The 16,089-nt window shown below is 51.8% G+C and overlaps 1 protein-coding gene across 1 annotated transcript in view; it reads right to left on the bottom strand.

Annotated features, from left to right (window-relative positions):
* Nucleotides 1-8,423: 8,423 nt before the first annotated feature.
* The window catches only part of LOC144116766 (uncharacterized), a 121,609-nt gene continuing 113,943 nt past the window's right edge, over nucleotides 8,424-16,089 (bottom strand). Inside the window, exons 31-32 of the mRNA XM_077651218.1 lie at nucleotides 14,031-14,124; nucleotides 8,424-11,340 (exon numbers count right to left, since the gene is read on the bottom strand). Coding sequence (XP_077507344.1) covers nucleotides 14,080-14,124 — 45 coding nt within the window. The 3' untranslated portion in view covers nucleotides 8,424-11,340; nucleotides 14,031-14,079. The remainder of the gene's footprint in view (nucleotides 11,341-14,030; nucleotides 14,125-16,089) is intronic.

Below are 16,089 nucleotides of genomic sequence, written 5' to 3'. Positions count from 1 at the left end.
ATAAATACGTTCTCCCCGCGTACCGCGGCTGAAAACCGCTGACCCCACCGCATCATCGCGAGCGCTACCGCGCGCACGCCGACTACAGCGGGCCTTGTTCTGGGGGGAACAAAGGAACGACACTCTGGCTGGCACAAACAAGGCATTTATTGCTGTAGTAACAATAACGCCAGCTAGCAACAAAATACGCTAAGGAGAATCGATGTCTTCCGACCCACCAGCAAGGTTACGAGCCAATGTTCGCTTACGCTGGGGCAGGGGAGAAGCTCCGAGGCCGGACGGGACGCGTTCGAAGGAAAAATGTTCCTGCCCACGAGGCCTCGCCCTGCTGATGGAGAGCGGAGCGCCGCGCCGCAACGGAACGTCAGCGTGCGTCGCGTTCCCGAGCCGAAGACAGAGTCCTGCGCGCGCAGCAGCTGTCACGCTGTCCGTGGCGCGCGTGGCGCTCCGGCGCAGGCGCCCCCTCTCATTAGTTAAGGCAACTAACTAGGGAGGGTGCATCGCGGGAAAGCAAACCAAAGGAGACGAAGCGGGGCAAGTTCCCACAGCGATTAGTTATTTTACAGTGAGCTGTTATGGCCAGACCCCTCAGATCTTGTGGTCTTGATCCGCATGAAATGACGCCATCATATAGCTGACCCATTGGTCACATTAACGGGAGATGCGGCCCAGTAATTGTCAATGGACCACGTTGACCATTGTCATGTGTACCATTAAACGTTCATATGGCCACGACCCACTTTCGCAACGTGACTATTACGCAACATCAGCTTAACAACTCACGCTGAAACCGATTGCACGTTACGTGAACGGCCCTTCAATTTTTTGTTGTTTTTTTCGCCCCTCATATAATTCGCCCCAGTGGTATGAGGGATTTCGACGTCTCGAAGCTGCACGTGGGTTGTGCGAGGTACCGTAGTGGAGGGCTCCGCGGATTAATTTCGACCACCTGGGGTTTTTTAACGTGCACTGACATCGCACAGCAGAGGGACATTCTTGCATTTAGCTCACATCGAATGCGCAGCCGGGATTTGACTCCTCGACCTTGGACTGAGCAGCTGAACGCCACAGCCACGGAGCCACCGTAGTGGGGCATTTCCCTGGAATTATTTTTGCCTACTTATACGCTTACATTAATCACGTGGACGAATGAGATACTGGCTTCCTCTGCCCTTTGGCGCCACACTTGGGCGGGTTACAATCAAAATCGAAATGTTTATTACCGAAACAACAAATACAAATGCAATGTCGAGGCTGGCTGGCAAAAATTGCCTGCACGCTGGAGGTCTGCCTACAGAAAGCAGGACGCCGGGGCTTAACTTCCACGGCGTTTTCCCGAGTCAACTGTGACATCGACTGCTTCCGGGGCGAAGTGCTTAGTCGAAAGCGGCGCTCGCTGCCCCAGCTGCCTCCACTGGCCTATTAAATTAGTGGTTTTAAGTTAGTGGCCTCTTAAATTAGTGGTCGTTAAAAAGATCGTCCCATAAGCAGCCCAGCAAAATCATTTTTTAAAGCTAGTGTCCTTGATGAGAACCAGCCTCTGAGCACTTGATACATGAATAAACTTTAAACTGTTGGCGCTCTTCGTTTGTTACTGCTGAATTAACCGGTCGCCTTTGCCCTCTGATAAAGTTGCCTTCTCGTGTTAAGACCGAACAGTTATTTGCCAAGGACTATGTTTAACAGAAGTTTGGAGCTGAAAAGTATTTGTTAAAGGCCAGGAAACAAAAAAAAAGTAATAGCCTGGACGTACACCAGTTTTCCCGGCGCGCGCAGTGACCCCTCTTGGCCCTGCCCCCGACACTGCGCGTGCACAGGAGGCGCCCGGTAAAGCGGTAATAATGATTTTCACAAACTATATGCGGCGCCGCAGTCGAGTCAAGATGGCAACCGCAAAGAGGATTTCGTCTACGATCAGCCTGGGCGCATTAACAAGTTTCTCCGACTGCACGATTCAGTCACGCTTTTTCATCGAAGGTGAGCGCCTGTGGTTTTAGCTCAACACTTCGTATTAGTCGGCGTAAAGCACAGAACCGATGACGAAATGGAGATCGCTGACCTGTGTCTGCAAACGTCCTCCTTTCAAGCGGAACCGCACACGATCTTCGCTCTCCACCAGGGCGTTTTTAGCGAATACCGCCGGCGCTGAGTGCTCCTACACGGCGGGAAAGGCAGAAAAATGCAAGGACATCTCGAGCTTACTGCTGCATTGCTACAGGTAAGCAGGGCTCTGCGAAATCAGTGCATAACGCGGGAAGCTAAAATGTTTCGTGATTGTTTCGCTTTCGGCCGTCGTGTGCTTGGGTTCCAATTCTGCAAGCTGAACACCAGCAGCATTTACGCGTGTCCATCGCTTCAGTCGAGCAAGCAACGTCCTTGTATGTGCAATATATTACCGAGAAGAACTCGATACCATCCAGTAGGAGCGCGCAGTCGGAGGCGCGAGGGCGGGTGTCGTATACTCCTGTTCCTGCTTTCCCTTTCCGGTAATCAGATGCCCAAACAGATCAAGTGCAATTCACCGATTGGGTCTAGCGTGTAAACCTATCTCTTGCCGGCCAGTTCACACAACCTGCATGGCAGGTTTTTTTTTTTTATCTTGCCGTTGGTTTATACTTTCTCAAATGCGCTCGTCTCTCGCCGTTTCGGTCTCTTCGCTTTGCGGTTTTATTTTTGCGGACAGTGAAGCACAAGTGTTTGCAATGAACAGACACAAATGAAAAAATATAAAACGAAGACGGGTAAGAATACCGAAGCTTTAAAATGCAGCTTGGCTTACGACGAGGTGCAACTTATGCGAGCATTACGGTTGCATCGAGTCAGTAGCTACAACGATCAGCTACGATTATCAGCCTAGTCGTTCGTTTAAAACCAAAGAAAGCTATAATGGCACCGAGGCATCACCTGGAACAAAGAAGCAGTCTCCCTGCAGATGCCGCGAACATACGACCATCAGCAATGTGACTGGCTTGCCAATCTGCAATTTATGCACCCAAAACTGCCCTTCTCTTCGAGCTGCTAGCAGTGACCAAGCAATGGAATGATGCCTCCTGGCTTTTCCACCTCGTTGACAGACACAAAGTCATGCAGCAGTGCTGCCGAGCTTTGATTTGCAACTTTGCTTCGGAGACGACATCCGAAAGTGCTTGCTACACAGAACCAGCAGCACACAGCGCGAATGTGTAGGGCGAGTTCTCCGTAGTCGGATTGCTGCACGGTCGCAGTGTGTGCGTCAATGCCATGAAAATTGCCAATGTTTTTCTAGAAAAGATGTGACAACGATGTCTGAACGCGCCGACGAAGCCTCGCAAAGGAGCGAACAAATGCTTTCGCGCGCTGCCGATCCTTCTTAGACTAGTTCGCGGCGCCGATTTCTTCGTCAACGCCGGTACGTCGCCGCTATGCTAAACATCTCTAAAGATTTTGACGTGCGTGCTGCATCTTGCAATGCGTACATATCTATATATGCAATAAATGCTGTGCAATCTACCATCATCATCACTCTTTTCCGGCTTAGAGCAACTTGATACGGGAAAGACGCTGTGATAAAACGTCTTCTGACGTTTTGCAGCGTTAACTGGAAAGTTCGTCGTTCGGTAACACGGTAATTGTTTGCGTAAACACTGTAACGATATGCTATGACTCTCTATTAAACCCGACTTACCTTGATGAATCCAACGCCGAACGCTCCCTGGTTTGATAAACACGCTCCTTTGGCTGTACTGTAAAGTTCCGAGCAAGTGCCCCACCCCCCTCCGCATGCCGCCGCTGGAATTAGCCAAAGACCGCGTATGGGAACGTTAATGAATTCCGTTTATTCTGCCTCAGACAAGAGAGATCGTGAGCCGACGGCCGAGCGTGTTTCGTTTTTTGAGCTGCGATTCTGGGACAAAGTCATGAGTGCAAGAACATTTTATTCACGATCAGAGGCAACATAGACCACTGGAACAGCTTGCGCGTCCAAGCGTTCACGCGGCAGCTGCGCGTACGCATGCGAACGCCCGCGCCCCTCGTAGCACCGTGCCTGCATGGTAGGTAATCGCGCATCCCCCACGCTCGGTGGCGCGCTGAAGCTCCTTGAGTAGCTCTTGCCTTCGAAGCGTTCATTGCGGCAGCGATTTTTGGAACTCCAATACCTGAGCCTCGTGGTGCACCGGTGGACCACCCTTACATTTGTGTGTGTGTGTGTGTGTGGGGGGGGGGGGGTAGCGTGACCCACCAGTGAGCTACTTGCGACGCCTGCTTTGAACCGCGAGTAGGTGGCAATAGCGACCTGGCATGTGTGCTTTTCGTGGGCTCTGAAAAATCTCAGCTGTCGCACTGCTTACACTGGTGTGTAGCTGTGGGACTTCACAGTTCAGGCTGACTTATCCGGCTAAACACATGAATTCGAATATTAGTACACTAACACGATTATTGATAAGGGTAGCAGTTGGGGCGATTATTTTTGAATATGGATTCCATTTTTTAACCTTTTTTCATTTCTTAATTGTAACCAAAAACGCTGAACAATGTTGTAGGCGCTTTAAACCGCGAAAACAAAGGCGGCGGCATCTTCGTCCACGTTATCATGCCGCCGTTAGCTGCCTTCAGGCATTCTGGAATGGAAGCCTACCGGCATGCTTTTGATGCTCCTGAAAAGCGCGGCTCCGCCTCTTGCAGTTAGTAACGAGCTAGCGGGCGGTGCAACAGCTTTGCGCGAACGCACAAAGATGGCGTTAGTGCTGCAAAAGGCTTCGTTTAATCACCTGATGTACTCGCCACCTTCTGACCGCCATATCAGCCCGGCTGCACGCTGCACGCTTCTTACAGCGAGAGCTGTTAAGCGCCCGTTCCTGGGTTTCGCGTCGGTGTAGTAGTAGTCGTCGCCAGCGTAACCTGTGAGTGATTACCTTTGAAGGAGGAGGGTATGGCGAGAGCGGAGGTATACGCAACCGGGGATGGTTACCACTGGAACCATCCGGAGGGTGGTAACCGTGGAAGGTATGGCGAGAGTGTAAAAAGGGGTGGTCGCCACGAGAACCACCCGAAGAGTGCTACCGTGGAAGGAAGATGGTATGGCGAGTTCAAGGAATGAGTAACCGGATGGTGGCTAACACGGGAACCATCCGTCACGAAAAATTTTGTTGACTCTGTGTTGTTCTAAGCGGACTCAACAGGCCATCTTGAATTCGTGTTAGGAACACGGTTGACCGGATAACGATAAGCAGGCGTTGGTATATATGATGTACACGAGGAAACAAAAATTTATTGTTCTCAAAGCCTCTGCTCAAGTGGGTCACAAGCAGTTTTTCGTCCACGTCTAGCTAGAGTCGCTCTGAGCCTCAATTTTAAAGTTTCCAGTACTTGTTGCGCAATTTTACTTTGTGTTCAGCTGGAAATCAGTCAAATACTTTTACGCCTTCCTTTCACTTTCACATTGGCGTGGTTCAGCATAGCAGGCCACAGTTCGGTTTAGTGCGCCGCACTATAGTCTCCAAATAAAAACTTGCCACACTGTTTTTGTTAAATTACTCCGCCTTCAAAGTGCGGACACTATGGCTGGAAATCGAACCCACGTCCTCGATCTCAGCAGAATAATGTGGCTCCTTTATGTTTTTGTAGAGCTGACGTTTCGGAGTGAAGCCGGTAAAGAGGCGGCTACTGGCGGCAGTCGACCAAAGCATTTGTCGCAGCACCGTCGCCGCCGTCATCAGCGCCGGCCAGCGAAAAGAAGAAGCGGCGACGTAAGTTAGCTCCGGTCTCGTACAAGCCGCGCGTGCTCAGAGCGCGTTCTGTTCTTTCTTCCAAGAATCAATAACCCAACAACTGAGGACTGGGAGGCGGCACTGTCCAGCTCGCATTCGGACGACCAGCTTTCGCTGGTGAACCGGGCTAGAGCAGCGGCAAAAGCCAATGGACTCCTGGAATGAGGGCCCACCCAAACATTCTATGCATTAAACGCTTTTCTCTTTCTCTCTCTAGGCGCTGGGTTCGGGCGATGTCTGCACTTGACTCGTTCTCTCCAAAACACGGCGACAAGTTGGTACCTTGCCTACAGAATGGAATCCACCAGCAACACCATTCATGCCTCCTTCAACCACGCAGCGTCCCCTGAGGTCTCCGCTGTCTCGCTCCGTCTCCCGAACATCTGGCCGGCCATTTCCTCCCTCTAGCTGGCGCAAGTCAACAGCCAGTTCGTGACGACCCGGACCACACTGCAGGCTTCCAAGTTTTACCATGCTGTGTCTGCGCTCTCCCTGGAGGTTGTTGCCGAGAACCGCGGCCCATATGACGCTTTGATGGCCGAGCTCCTCAAGCGAACTTTGTCACCAGAAAGACGACGACTCCAGCAGCTGCTCCCATAGGCAGAACTTGGTGACCGGAAGCTTTCGCAGCTTTTGTGCTGCCTTCAGTAGTTTCTCGGAGGTAAGGCCGCCCCTTTCGACCAGGGTCCATTTGGGGGGGCTCTTCTTGCAGCGCCTGCTCTCTGCCGTCCGCATAGTACACGCTGCTGCCGACGGTTTGTCCTTGAAGCTCGCGCAGCTTGCAAACTCCGTCATGGACGTCGCCTTCTCGTCCATTTTCTTCTGTTGCGACTTCTCTCACAACTGGTCAGAAGTTCCGTCCGTTGTCCCCTGACCTGCAGGCCCCACGCGACGAGTTCCTCAGCCATGTGGAGCGTCTATCTGTCCGCGCAGACCTTCGTCCCGCCACCGCTCTTCTTCCCCCCGGTGCTCCTGATCACGATCGTCGCGCACCGGCGAGTGCTGGTACCACCGCACCTTTGGTACGGCAGCCCGGAAGTGCACGTCTCCCTGCACTCTCCTGAGACACTCCCCGGTTCACCACTAGAGGCGGCGAGTGGTGGCGGCCAAGCTAGCAGCCACTTATTTTGCATCCTGGACAAGGCACCTTGAGCCCGTTTCCTCGCGTATACGGGAGCCGAAGTTAGCGTTGTTATAATCTCGGCTACGCTTCCGAACAATCATCGATGTTCAGTTACGCTGCAGGCCGCCAACGAGACGGTCATCACGACGTATACAGTGAGTGCGCCCTTACCTTGAACATTTGGTCTGCGGCGTCTTTTCCGGTGGGCCTTCCTCGTCACGGATGTAGGTTACCCCATTTGGAGGGGGGGGGGGAGGCGCAGCGGACGTAGCTTACCCTTTCATCGGTTTGACCTATTGGTGGACATGACCCGCAAGAGTCATATTGATGATAACACGCACCTCGCTGTTGAAAGCACAGCGCCGACAGCAGTGGTTGGCACTATTATCAGCGGGCCGTTTTATTCAGCTACTCGAGGAATTCAGCTTGCTCCGCCTATCCAATTTCTTACGGCCTGTCAAGCACGATGTTACCCAGCACATCATCACGGCAGGATGCTCGTCCATGACGCCTAGCGCCCGATCAGCTCAAGATTTCCTGAGCCGAATTTAAGCATAAGCTGATTGTGCGACCATCATCAAGTCCTTGTGCGTCTGCCCTCCACGTGGCGCGCAAGAAATCCACATGTGACTGGCGGCAGTGACTACCGCGCATTGAACAACGCCGCCGTTTCCGACTGCTACCCTCTGCCTAACATCACGGACTTCACGGCACCGCTCAACGGAGCGACCATCGTCTCGAAGACTGACCTTGTCAAGCACATCACGAGACAGCTGTCGAGCCCTTGGACATCCACAAAACTTCCATCATTACCCCGTTTTGAATACTTGCGGATGCCCTTTGGTCTCCGCAACGCCGCCCAAACTTTCCAGTGTTTCGTTGATGAAGTCACCGGAGGTCTTCCGTTCTGTTTCGTCTACATCGATGGCCTCCTCCTCTTTAGCCACGACGCAGACGAGCAGCACTCACTCCTACGGGAGTGACTACGACCTCATCGGCAACAAAGCCAAAGTGTACGCTCGGCATGTCCAATCTGTATTTGATCGCCACGGCATCCGGCCGTTTTCGACCAAAGTTCAAGACATTCGTTAATTTTCGCACCCCGCGTCCATCCATAAACTGCGGAAGTTCCTGGGACTGATAAATTTGTCAACGACTATCGGCATTTTGTTCCTCGCTGTGCTCAACTGATTTGTTCACTTACTGATCTGCTCCAAGACAACAAGAATAATTCCGCTCCCATTACATGGCCCGCGGATGCGTGCAGCTCGTTCGAGGCAATTAAGATTCAGCTCGCTGAAGCCATTACTCCTTGCTCATCGAACACCTGACGCTCCATTCTTCGTCACGAGGGAGGCGTCTGACGTGGCATTTGGAGCCGCCTTCCAGCAGTGCGTTGACGGATGGTGGCAGCTGCTAGTGGCCTTTGTAGTTGCTTCACGGACGTCACAAGGGTGGAACTGCCACCACGACACTACGCGCTATAGTCACCCAACGAGCACGACAGACGAGCACTCTCCAGCAACGAGAGAGACGGCACACTGGGAAACGCGTAAAGAGTAAAAAGTATTTTATTTCACACTATGGATACGAATGCGACGTCAAACAATAACTTAGCTTCAAACTTTGCCTCCTGAGTTTACACGAACACACGTAGTGGGACTCTAGTTGGGGCAAGGGAGGGGACCGAACAGCACGAGGACACACTGCGAAGTCACCAGACCCTGGTCGGCACGAGCGGAGCCAAAGTACATCGAACGACATCCTCGATTCCGATTAAAAGCGCCGCGCGCACATCCAACCGAGGAATACATGCAGCGCGTTCATTTTCGGCGACGCAAGCGCCGAGCTCCCCATTTGGATTCTACTTCGAGCGCACCAACGCGCGAAAGTGCTTACGCGGACTTGAGCAAGGAAAAACGGAACACGTGGCTATGGGAGAGAGACGGCTTGTGGGGGTCTGTGTTGGGTGCACTCTCCGAGCGCCCCCCGTTTGCCAGCAGCCGCACGAGCCACAGGCGGTGGCTGCTGAGCCTGCGCTGTACCGTACTCTGTTCCTAGCCCGCGCGTGATAGCAGTATATAGTACGCGCGCGATGTCAGCGGAACGCAGTTGTTCACCGATCACGGCTTGAAATAACCACCTTGGACGTTGAAAGGCGTCTTAGCGACGACACTTCCTGTCGCGTGCCTGGCGCGGCCTTCGAAGCCCCGCACCCACCGCCACGCACGGTGTCGCTCGTAACTCGGGAGTTCCTAGGCCGACACGGCTACTGCAGCGAGAGAGCGCAGACTCCGAGGGATGGCGGCGCCCAAGCCGACTGGGATCGGGTGACTTCGGGCAAGGGGGACAACGTTTCTTCCGGCGCCAGTTCGCTGGTACGCGTCACTGGCGTATACAAACATCAAGTCGGTACACACTGGTAACTCTGGGCGCCCGCCATCGCAGTGCTTCTGCGAGGAGACAAAAGTAAGTATTGCGCACCTTCTCGTTCTATACATGGTCACGACACACGATGACTGATTTTTTTTTGTTCACTGTAGTGTTTGCGTTGTTTGTTTATTGTTTCATTTGGCTGTGCACGGATGTGAGAACAGAAATCGCCGGCCGCCGCAGCGCGACCGATCTGGTGATATAGTCGCCGACTGTTTTAGAACTGCACCGTGCACGGCACGAGTCGTGAGCGCGGCCCATGGGAAGTTTCACTGACATTACACGGGACAGGTGCATGCCTTCTTTCTGTTTTCTTACGGGTTGACAGTGAATAGTAGCCTCCAACTATGCCCGTATCTCTTCTCTACCTCTATTGACATTGGCTACATGATTTTTGCCCTTTTTTCTTTTTTTTTTGCGTCGAACGATAGTTCTGCACTTTAACGGAACCATCGAAGGGTTACGGAGGAAACGATCTCAGTTTCTTGAAAAAAACTTAGTGACTTTGGTGGCTCTGCTGCGATGTTTCGATACGTCTGCCGTCAGAATCAAGCCTCTAACGAGGCAGCCGTGCCCACGAGTTCTCTTTGTCACATGTTCGAGCTCAGTCCGACGAGCAGTGCCATTTCTTAGAATTCGAAGTAGGCAAATGCGTCCGCTATCCCACACGAAGAGAATCGTGAACATCCTCGAATGCCTCGCCGCCGGAGAACGCCACGTGGTACAGCTGGTGGCGAGGCAACACAGTGTGCACGCTGTTCCGACAAAACGCCGGTAATTACCTGACGCTGAGTTAGGCGCGACAAACGCGAAAATAAAAAAAAACAGCTGAAGTAAACTCTCTCAGGCTCTTGCTTCTAGTCTAGTGACAGCTGACGAGTCACGTGGTGCAGGTGAGGTGATGGCATTTACAATGATCGAAAATACAGACAATGACCGAGAACACAGAGAGGAGGGAGGAGGTGCACGCCATCTATGTACCGCAGCTGGAACCATTCCATCACTGTCGCACAACAGCTACGGAAGGCAGCACCTGCTGGTTGTTAGAGAGCATGTAGGCTACCACACGACCAGTGCGAGGTCTTCTAAGTGATGTTTCGGAATGAATAATTCAAGCATGGTGTCGCATATAGTTCGCTTATGTACTCTCGTGTTCGCGGGACGCACTGTCTGTTTTTTTAATATTACAATTTGTATCCGTTTCTGATTCAGATGCGTCCTGTGTTGTCCAGCATTTGATTACTCCTGCTGGCAACACGCGTTGTCGAGGTAAATGGCAACATGCTGGAGAAGTGGCTACGGTGCCTCGGTCTCAATTGGCTGTCCATATTGGACGCCCGCACTTCTGCACAGTTGACCAGCAGAGGCAACGGCACGCGGAACGTCCTTCTAGCCCCTCGTTTCGTTGAGGGCACTCTCGCGGGCGAACACGCGATTATATCGAGAAAGACTGAGGAAATTACTTATACAAAAAAAGAATAAACCGCTACGACCTCATCTGTCTGGTCGAATAAACAGTTGTGAACGCCGTGGCTTCTTCACCAGCAGTTTTGACGCATATGCCACTGGGGCCTTGGCGAGCTTTCTTGACATCGCCCTTCGGCCTGTCACTCTCCCCCTCCCCTCTCTCTTTACCCCTGCGAATATTTGAAGACGAAAAACGAGTCAAGAGAAAAAGAAAGAGAGCAAGGCTCGGGTGATGCGGGGAGGTCATCAGTGCTAGGGCACGGGGCACACCTCCGCGCTCGGCCGCGCTGTCATCGGGGGCTCGGTCGAAGCGGGCGCGCAAGAGTGCGCCTTTGCAGGGCCGTGTGTGCGTGTGTGTGTGCGTGTCTGTGTGTGCGCGCGCGCGTCGAAGGCGCCGGGGCTGCGAACAGAGCAAAACTTGCAGCGAAAAAGAACCCGTAAATAGCAGTGGGTGCCGAGTGTGCGGCTGCGCTGTGCTTCTCCGAAGCTGCGGCGGCCACCGACGTTCCACGGCCCACTGGTGCGGTCCCGGCGGCGCTGCTCTGCGGCGACAGCGTCGAGCGATGACATCTGCCAGCAGGAATAAGAATAAACACGGAGCCCCACGTTAGCCTTCCGGGCGTCCTCGGAAGCCCCTGGCGAGTGCCCCGCGGGCTGTCGATAGTGCCCGCGCCGCGAACGGTGCTCCGGAAAGTTCGGCTGTCGACGCGAGCTGCAGGTCACTATAACGCCACTTGGTGGTAGGACATTTTAAGGAAAGTGTACATACAACAGCAGGGGACGAGCCGACGGATGGCGCGGGCACTTGCGCGTCGGCCTCGTTGTTGCACTTTTTCTGACACATACTCTTTGTAACCGGCAACACCGATTCGGCGTGCGGGAATAGAGAATAACCATACCTTCTCTCAGAATCTGCTGGCGCCATTGGGTTGGGGGCCGCGTTCCCGAAGCTGCTCTAGCGCTTTGCGTCGGCCAATCACGCGCGCACAGCTTCGTGAATTCGGCCCCTGACTCGCTGGCGCCAGCTGTGGCTTCGCCTCTGGTGGAAACACATTGCGAGGCATGGTACCTGATGTAACAAGGAAATTCCAGAGGGCTCCGATAATTCCATAAAGTAACAATTTCACTGGGAATTATCGCTATCTGAAATTATTGGAATTCGAAATCGCTTATCCCGTTTCTAAATAAAATTATTGCTTTGTATGTGCATATGTTCAGGGCTAGTAGTAGCGATTTTTTTTTTCTCCGATTCAATTCTGTTTTCGTCAAAGACGGCGCCGAGCGGTCAATCCTGGAAATTGTGGCTGCGCAGCAACGCATGGACAACTGGGCTAGGATCGAAATGGAATTGTCGCACTGGCTCGGTTAGAGTAGACGAATTCGGCTGTTGCGGTTGTGAATTTCATAATTACGCGCTCCTCTGCACGTTGCAACGATTCAGTAAACAGAGAACAAGAATTCCTGTCTCGAAAGTTACGCCACCATCCTTTTTTCCTACGCCGCCTCAATCATTGTGAATGATTTTTACCGGGGCACTGTACCTTTCATTACTGTCATTAGTATGCGCCACAAATCGGCCCTGTGTCATCGTGTAAAAACGCGTTCATTTTTGTCAAGTCTTTAAATGAAAAAGGCACCAAATTTTTGGTTCCTGTTTTCTTTGCGACGATGATTAAGAAATTACAATAAATGGATCACCGCGTGGTATTTTATGTATACTAACTTATCCCGCATCATTACAAAGAAGAAAACACGCGACCAAAAATTTGGTGTCTATATTGCTTTAAGTAATAATGAGTCTAAATGACATCACTGTTATCTGTTGATCAAATTATTCGATCAGCGCTGAGATTACATCTGTTCTCCCACATGCTGTTGAAGGTTTTTCCCAATTGCGCAGGCATCTCCTTTGATGCATTCTCACCCGAACTTTAAACGTCCTTATTGAGTTCGCGACAGTGAACTTACGGAACATTCTAAAAAAAAAAAGAGAGAGAGAGAGATGAGAGCTTTGCTCATGCCTTCGCGCTCCTGTGTAACGGGGAAAAGGCAGAACAATGTAAAGAGCGGAATGACAAGAACCGAATAATCATGGGTAGCTGTCATACCGTTGTCTATTATGCCCTGACATTTTGCGCGCGCACTACCGGTTCCAACCGGCGGCTGCCATGGCGACAAACAGGAGCCACGTTAACAAAACTGCTCTTACATAAGGGCACAGAGTAATTGGCCAGTCACGACGGCAGGTGAGACCAGAGCTACGACCTTGGCCAACCGCACTATGGCCAATCAATCTCGCGAACAAAAAGTTATTTTTTTTCTTTCATTCGGACCTACGGCCAACATCCTCAAGTCTGTCAGTGCGTATAAGCGACATCTGTTTGTTACTGGTCGGCAGCTTAGCTATCTGCCGTCCCGTTTACTGCCATGCGCGATCAAAAGCGAATTCGCGTACGAAGACGCACGCTTAGCTTGAGAGTATGTATACGGTCCATGGTCCCAGTATTTCAGCGCAAGCGGGCAAACGGCATGACGCCACACATTCAATGTTATGAAGACGTTTAGAAGTGTGCCCAAAATCATTCGAATAACCTCTTCGATAAAACAGAGCATTGACTACTTAACAGCTGAAGCTGTGTCATATATCTCATTTACAACTTTGCAGCACTGTGGTATAGCCTCGGCTGACGTCAGCATATCACAGGGTTAACTACCGCAATTTTGTACGCCAATCAGGGCCGATATAATAAAATTCAGATTCCATTCGGTTTTCCTTATATTTTTTCTCTGTTCTATTTTTGGCTTGGGCCAGTGACGAAGAGCAAACGCAGAACTCGGCTTTGCTTCAGCCAATCACAAAGAGAGAGAGGGAGATAAACGTGGAGTGGAATCGAAAAAATGATCGTAATATTATTACGGGTTTATTTATAAGGGTGAGTCGACATGGGCGCGGTCCGTTAGCGCAAAAATGGCGAGCTTCTTTCCCGTCTCTTCACAATATTACACCAGCCCGTAATGTACCAGTACTTGATCAAATAGCGCCTCGCATGTCGTACGCTGAGCTGTCATGAATGCCGAGGTCAGGCGAGCACCAGCCACTCTTCCGTGCTCACAGCTTTGAGATTTGGGTGCCTGGCTAGGTGATGTCATTCATAATATAGCTTCCACAGCGCTGCCAGATTTCAGTGAGGCAGGACACAGGGACCTGGGGGTTCTTAAAATACAGGGTATGACCGAAACTTGTGTCTTCGGCATCTTACCGAAGATGCTTCTGATGGATGCCGCCAGAAGCTTCTGTAGAGCGCGATCTTAGGAGTCTAGTGGTTCTTCCGGTGGTACTGGTGGCACAGGACCCTGCGCGAGAGACCAGAGCGCCATGACAGTGAATTTTCGCGTGCGCTTTGGGCCACAGCTACCACAGGAACTAATCTAGAGGGTCCCACACAGCCCGATAACATCGTAAAGAAGGTACACACAGGCAGTTTGTTGGAATAAGGCATAAAACAATTTACAGACGATTACGATTGTCGGTAACCCGAATTTTGAGCACAGCTCTTCTCACGCCACCTGCGACCGCTAGCAGGTTCTTCCCGTGGGGGGCCACCTTCCAGGCTGCGTTTCACTGTGCTACTTGGACAGCCGGTTACGCCGACGACGCGGAATGCAGAAACGGGCGTCCAGGAGCTGCGCTCTAAAAGCACATCCCCGTCATGTGGGAAAAATAATAGAAGACAAATGACGCTGGGAATCGAACAAAAGAACTACGCTTTCCATGCCACTGCGCATGAGAAGCAGATTCGAACAGTGCCGTTGGTTGGCGCCCCTGGTTTCGAGCAGTTGGCGAAGATGGATCAGCAAGTTAAAGGGACTATGCAATAAATTAATTGAGATTACGTAAAGCAGATGAGAGATAAGCATTCGATCACTCGTCGCCCCAGTGCAAGAATTTTTGAGATAGCATCGATAACAGCGAAGATATAGACGATTAAAAATTACGCTCCTCCTCTCCCCCCTCAACTCGTACACGAGGAGCACCAGGAAAAAATGAATAAAACAGCTCTGGGACTGGGCCCTGCCCATGGATACGTCATCCGCTGACGTTTAGTTTGCAACTTCCGGTTGTCGCTCCTAGCCCCCAGCAGCAGCGTAGGCGGCGTGGCGGCATCTCTCCGGTCTCTTCGCCTTCCTGGATTGCGGCGCCCGTCGGGTTTCTTTGCGTGTCATCTGCGGTAATTAGCAATAAAAAACCCGGACCTCGAGGTGCGACTGCTCGCTTTTACCGCCGCGATGGGCATCGAGCCCTATGCGTGCGTACGAAGAGCCGTGCGAGTGGCTCCGGAACTCCCGACAGGAGGAGGCGGCAGAGGATAATTGAAACCGTAAGCGCGAAGGCAATGCCCTGGCTCGCGCTTGCCCGAGGGGGTCGCGCGGCGGCACGAGCAGACGATTTTCACGGCTACCGGAAGTGTGCCCGTGACGTCGTGGCTGCCGTGGCTCCAGCGAATGAAAGCGTGTGGTGGCCTGGCGACGTCATGGTACAGTGACGTCTTTCTTCTACGATTTTAGTTCCAAAATCGGTCACTACGATCACACCAATCGGCCCGCGAATTTTAAAAAACACGGTTTTTAAAAGTTCATAATAAATTGCCGGCTCAGTTCTGAAGACTCATACTTGGTGTGAATGCTTCTTAGCATCATTTTTAAGCATTGAAAGCATTTACAAGTGATTTTTTCTTCGTTGCATAGTCCCTTCAAAGCGGCCAGGCCTAACTCGTCGTCTGCCAAGGAACTTGACACATGACTGGCCATTGTTCATCACATCGCTAGTGTATACGGCAGAGAGCGCCAGAATTTTCTTCTCTATGACGTGTACCGAAATCTCATTATACATATAAGACATTCTTGTGCTTAGTTCCAACCGAAATGAGGCGGCCGCACTCCTGCTGCAGTGAAAAATTCGGCAAAAAAAGGGCGCCACATCTTCAAAAGGCCTCTTTTCTCTTGGTCGTCAAAGCTTGCGGAAAGTACAGCGGTTCGGCTCATTCACCGCGAAAATCCTGGTCGCAAGACTTACTCGGCTTTCCATTCGGGTGTAGAATACTCGGCGGAGAGGTCGGAGCTCGGGTACGTTGAAAAGTTGGGGGGTTTTCGGGGACAGCGACTCTTCCCTGCTTTCCAGCCACAGGTCGTTAAGGCACCGCAGTGTAAAAATCCAATAGAAAAGTAATCCCTGGGCTGCTTCACCGTCAGCCCGAACATCACGCCGCCGTTTTGACTTTCGCAGCACATTGCGCTTTGCACCGTTCTGTCAATTCACTG

Source organism: Amblyomma americanum, chromosome 1, assembly GCF_052857255.1.
Source record: "Amblyomma americanum isolate KBUSLIRL-KWMA chromosome 1, ASM5285725v1, whole genome shotgun sequence".
Lineage (NCBI taxonomy): Eukaryota > Metazoa > Arthropoda > Arachnida > Ixodida > Ixodidae > Amblyomma > Amblyomma americanum.
Note: the sequence above shows the minus strand (reverse complement) of the source record. Positions and strands in the feature narration are given on the sequence as shown.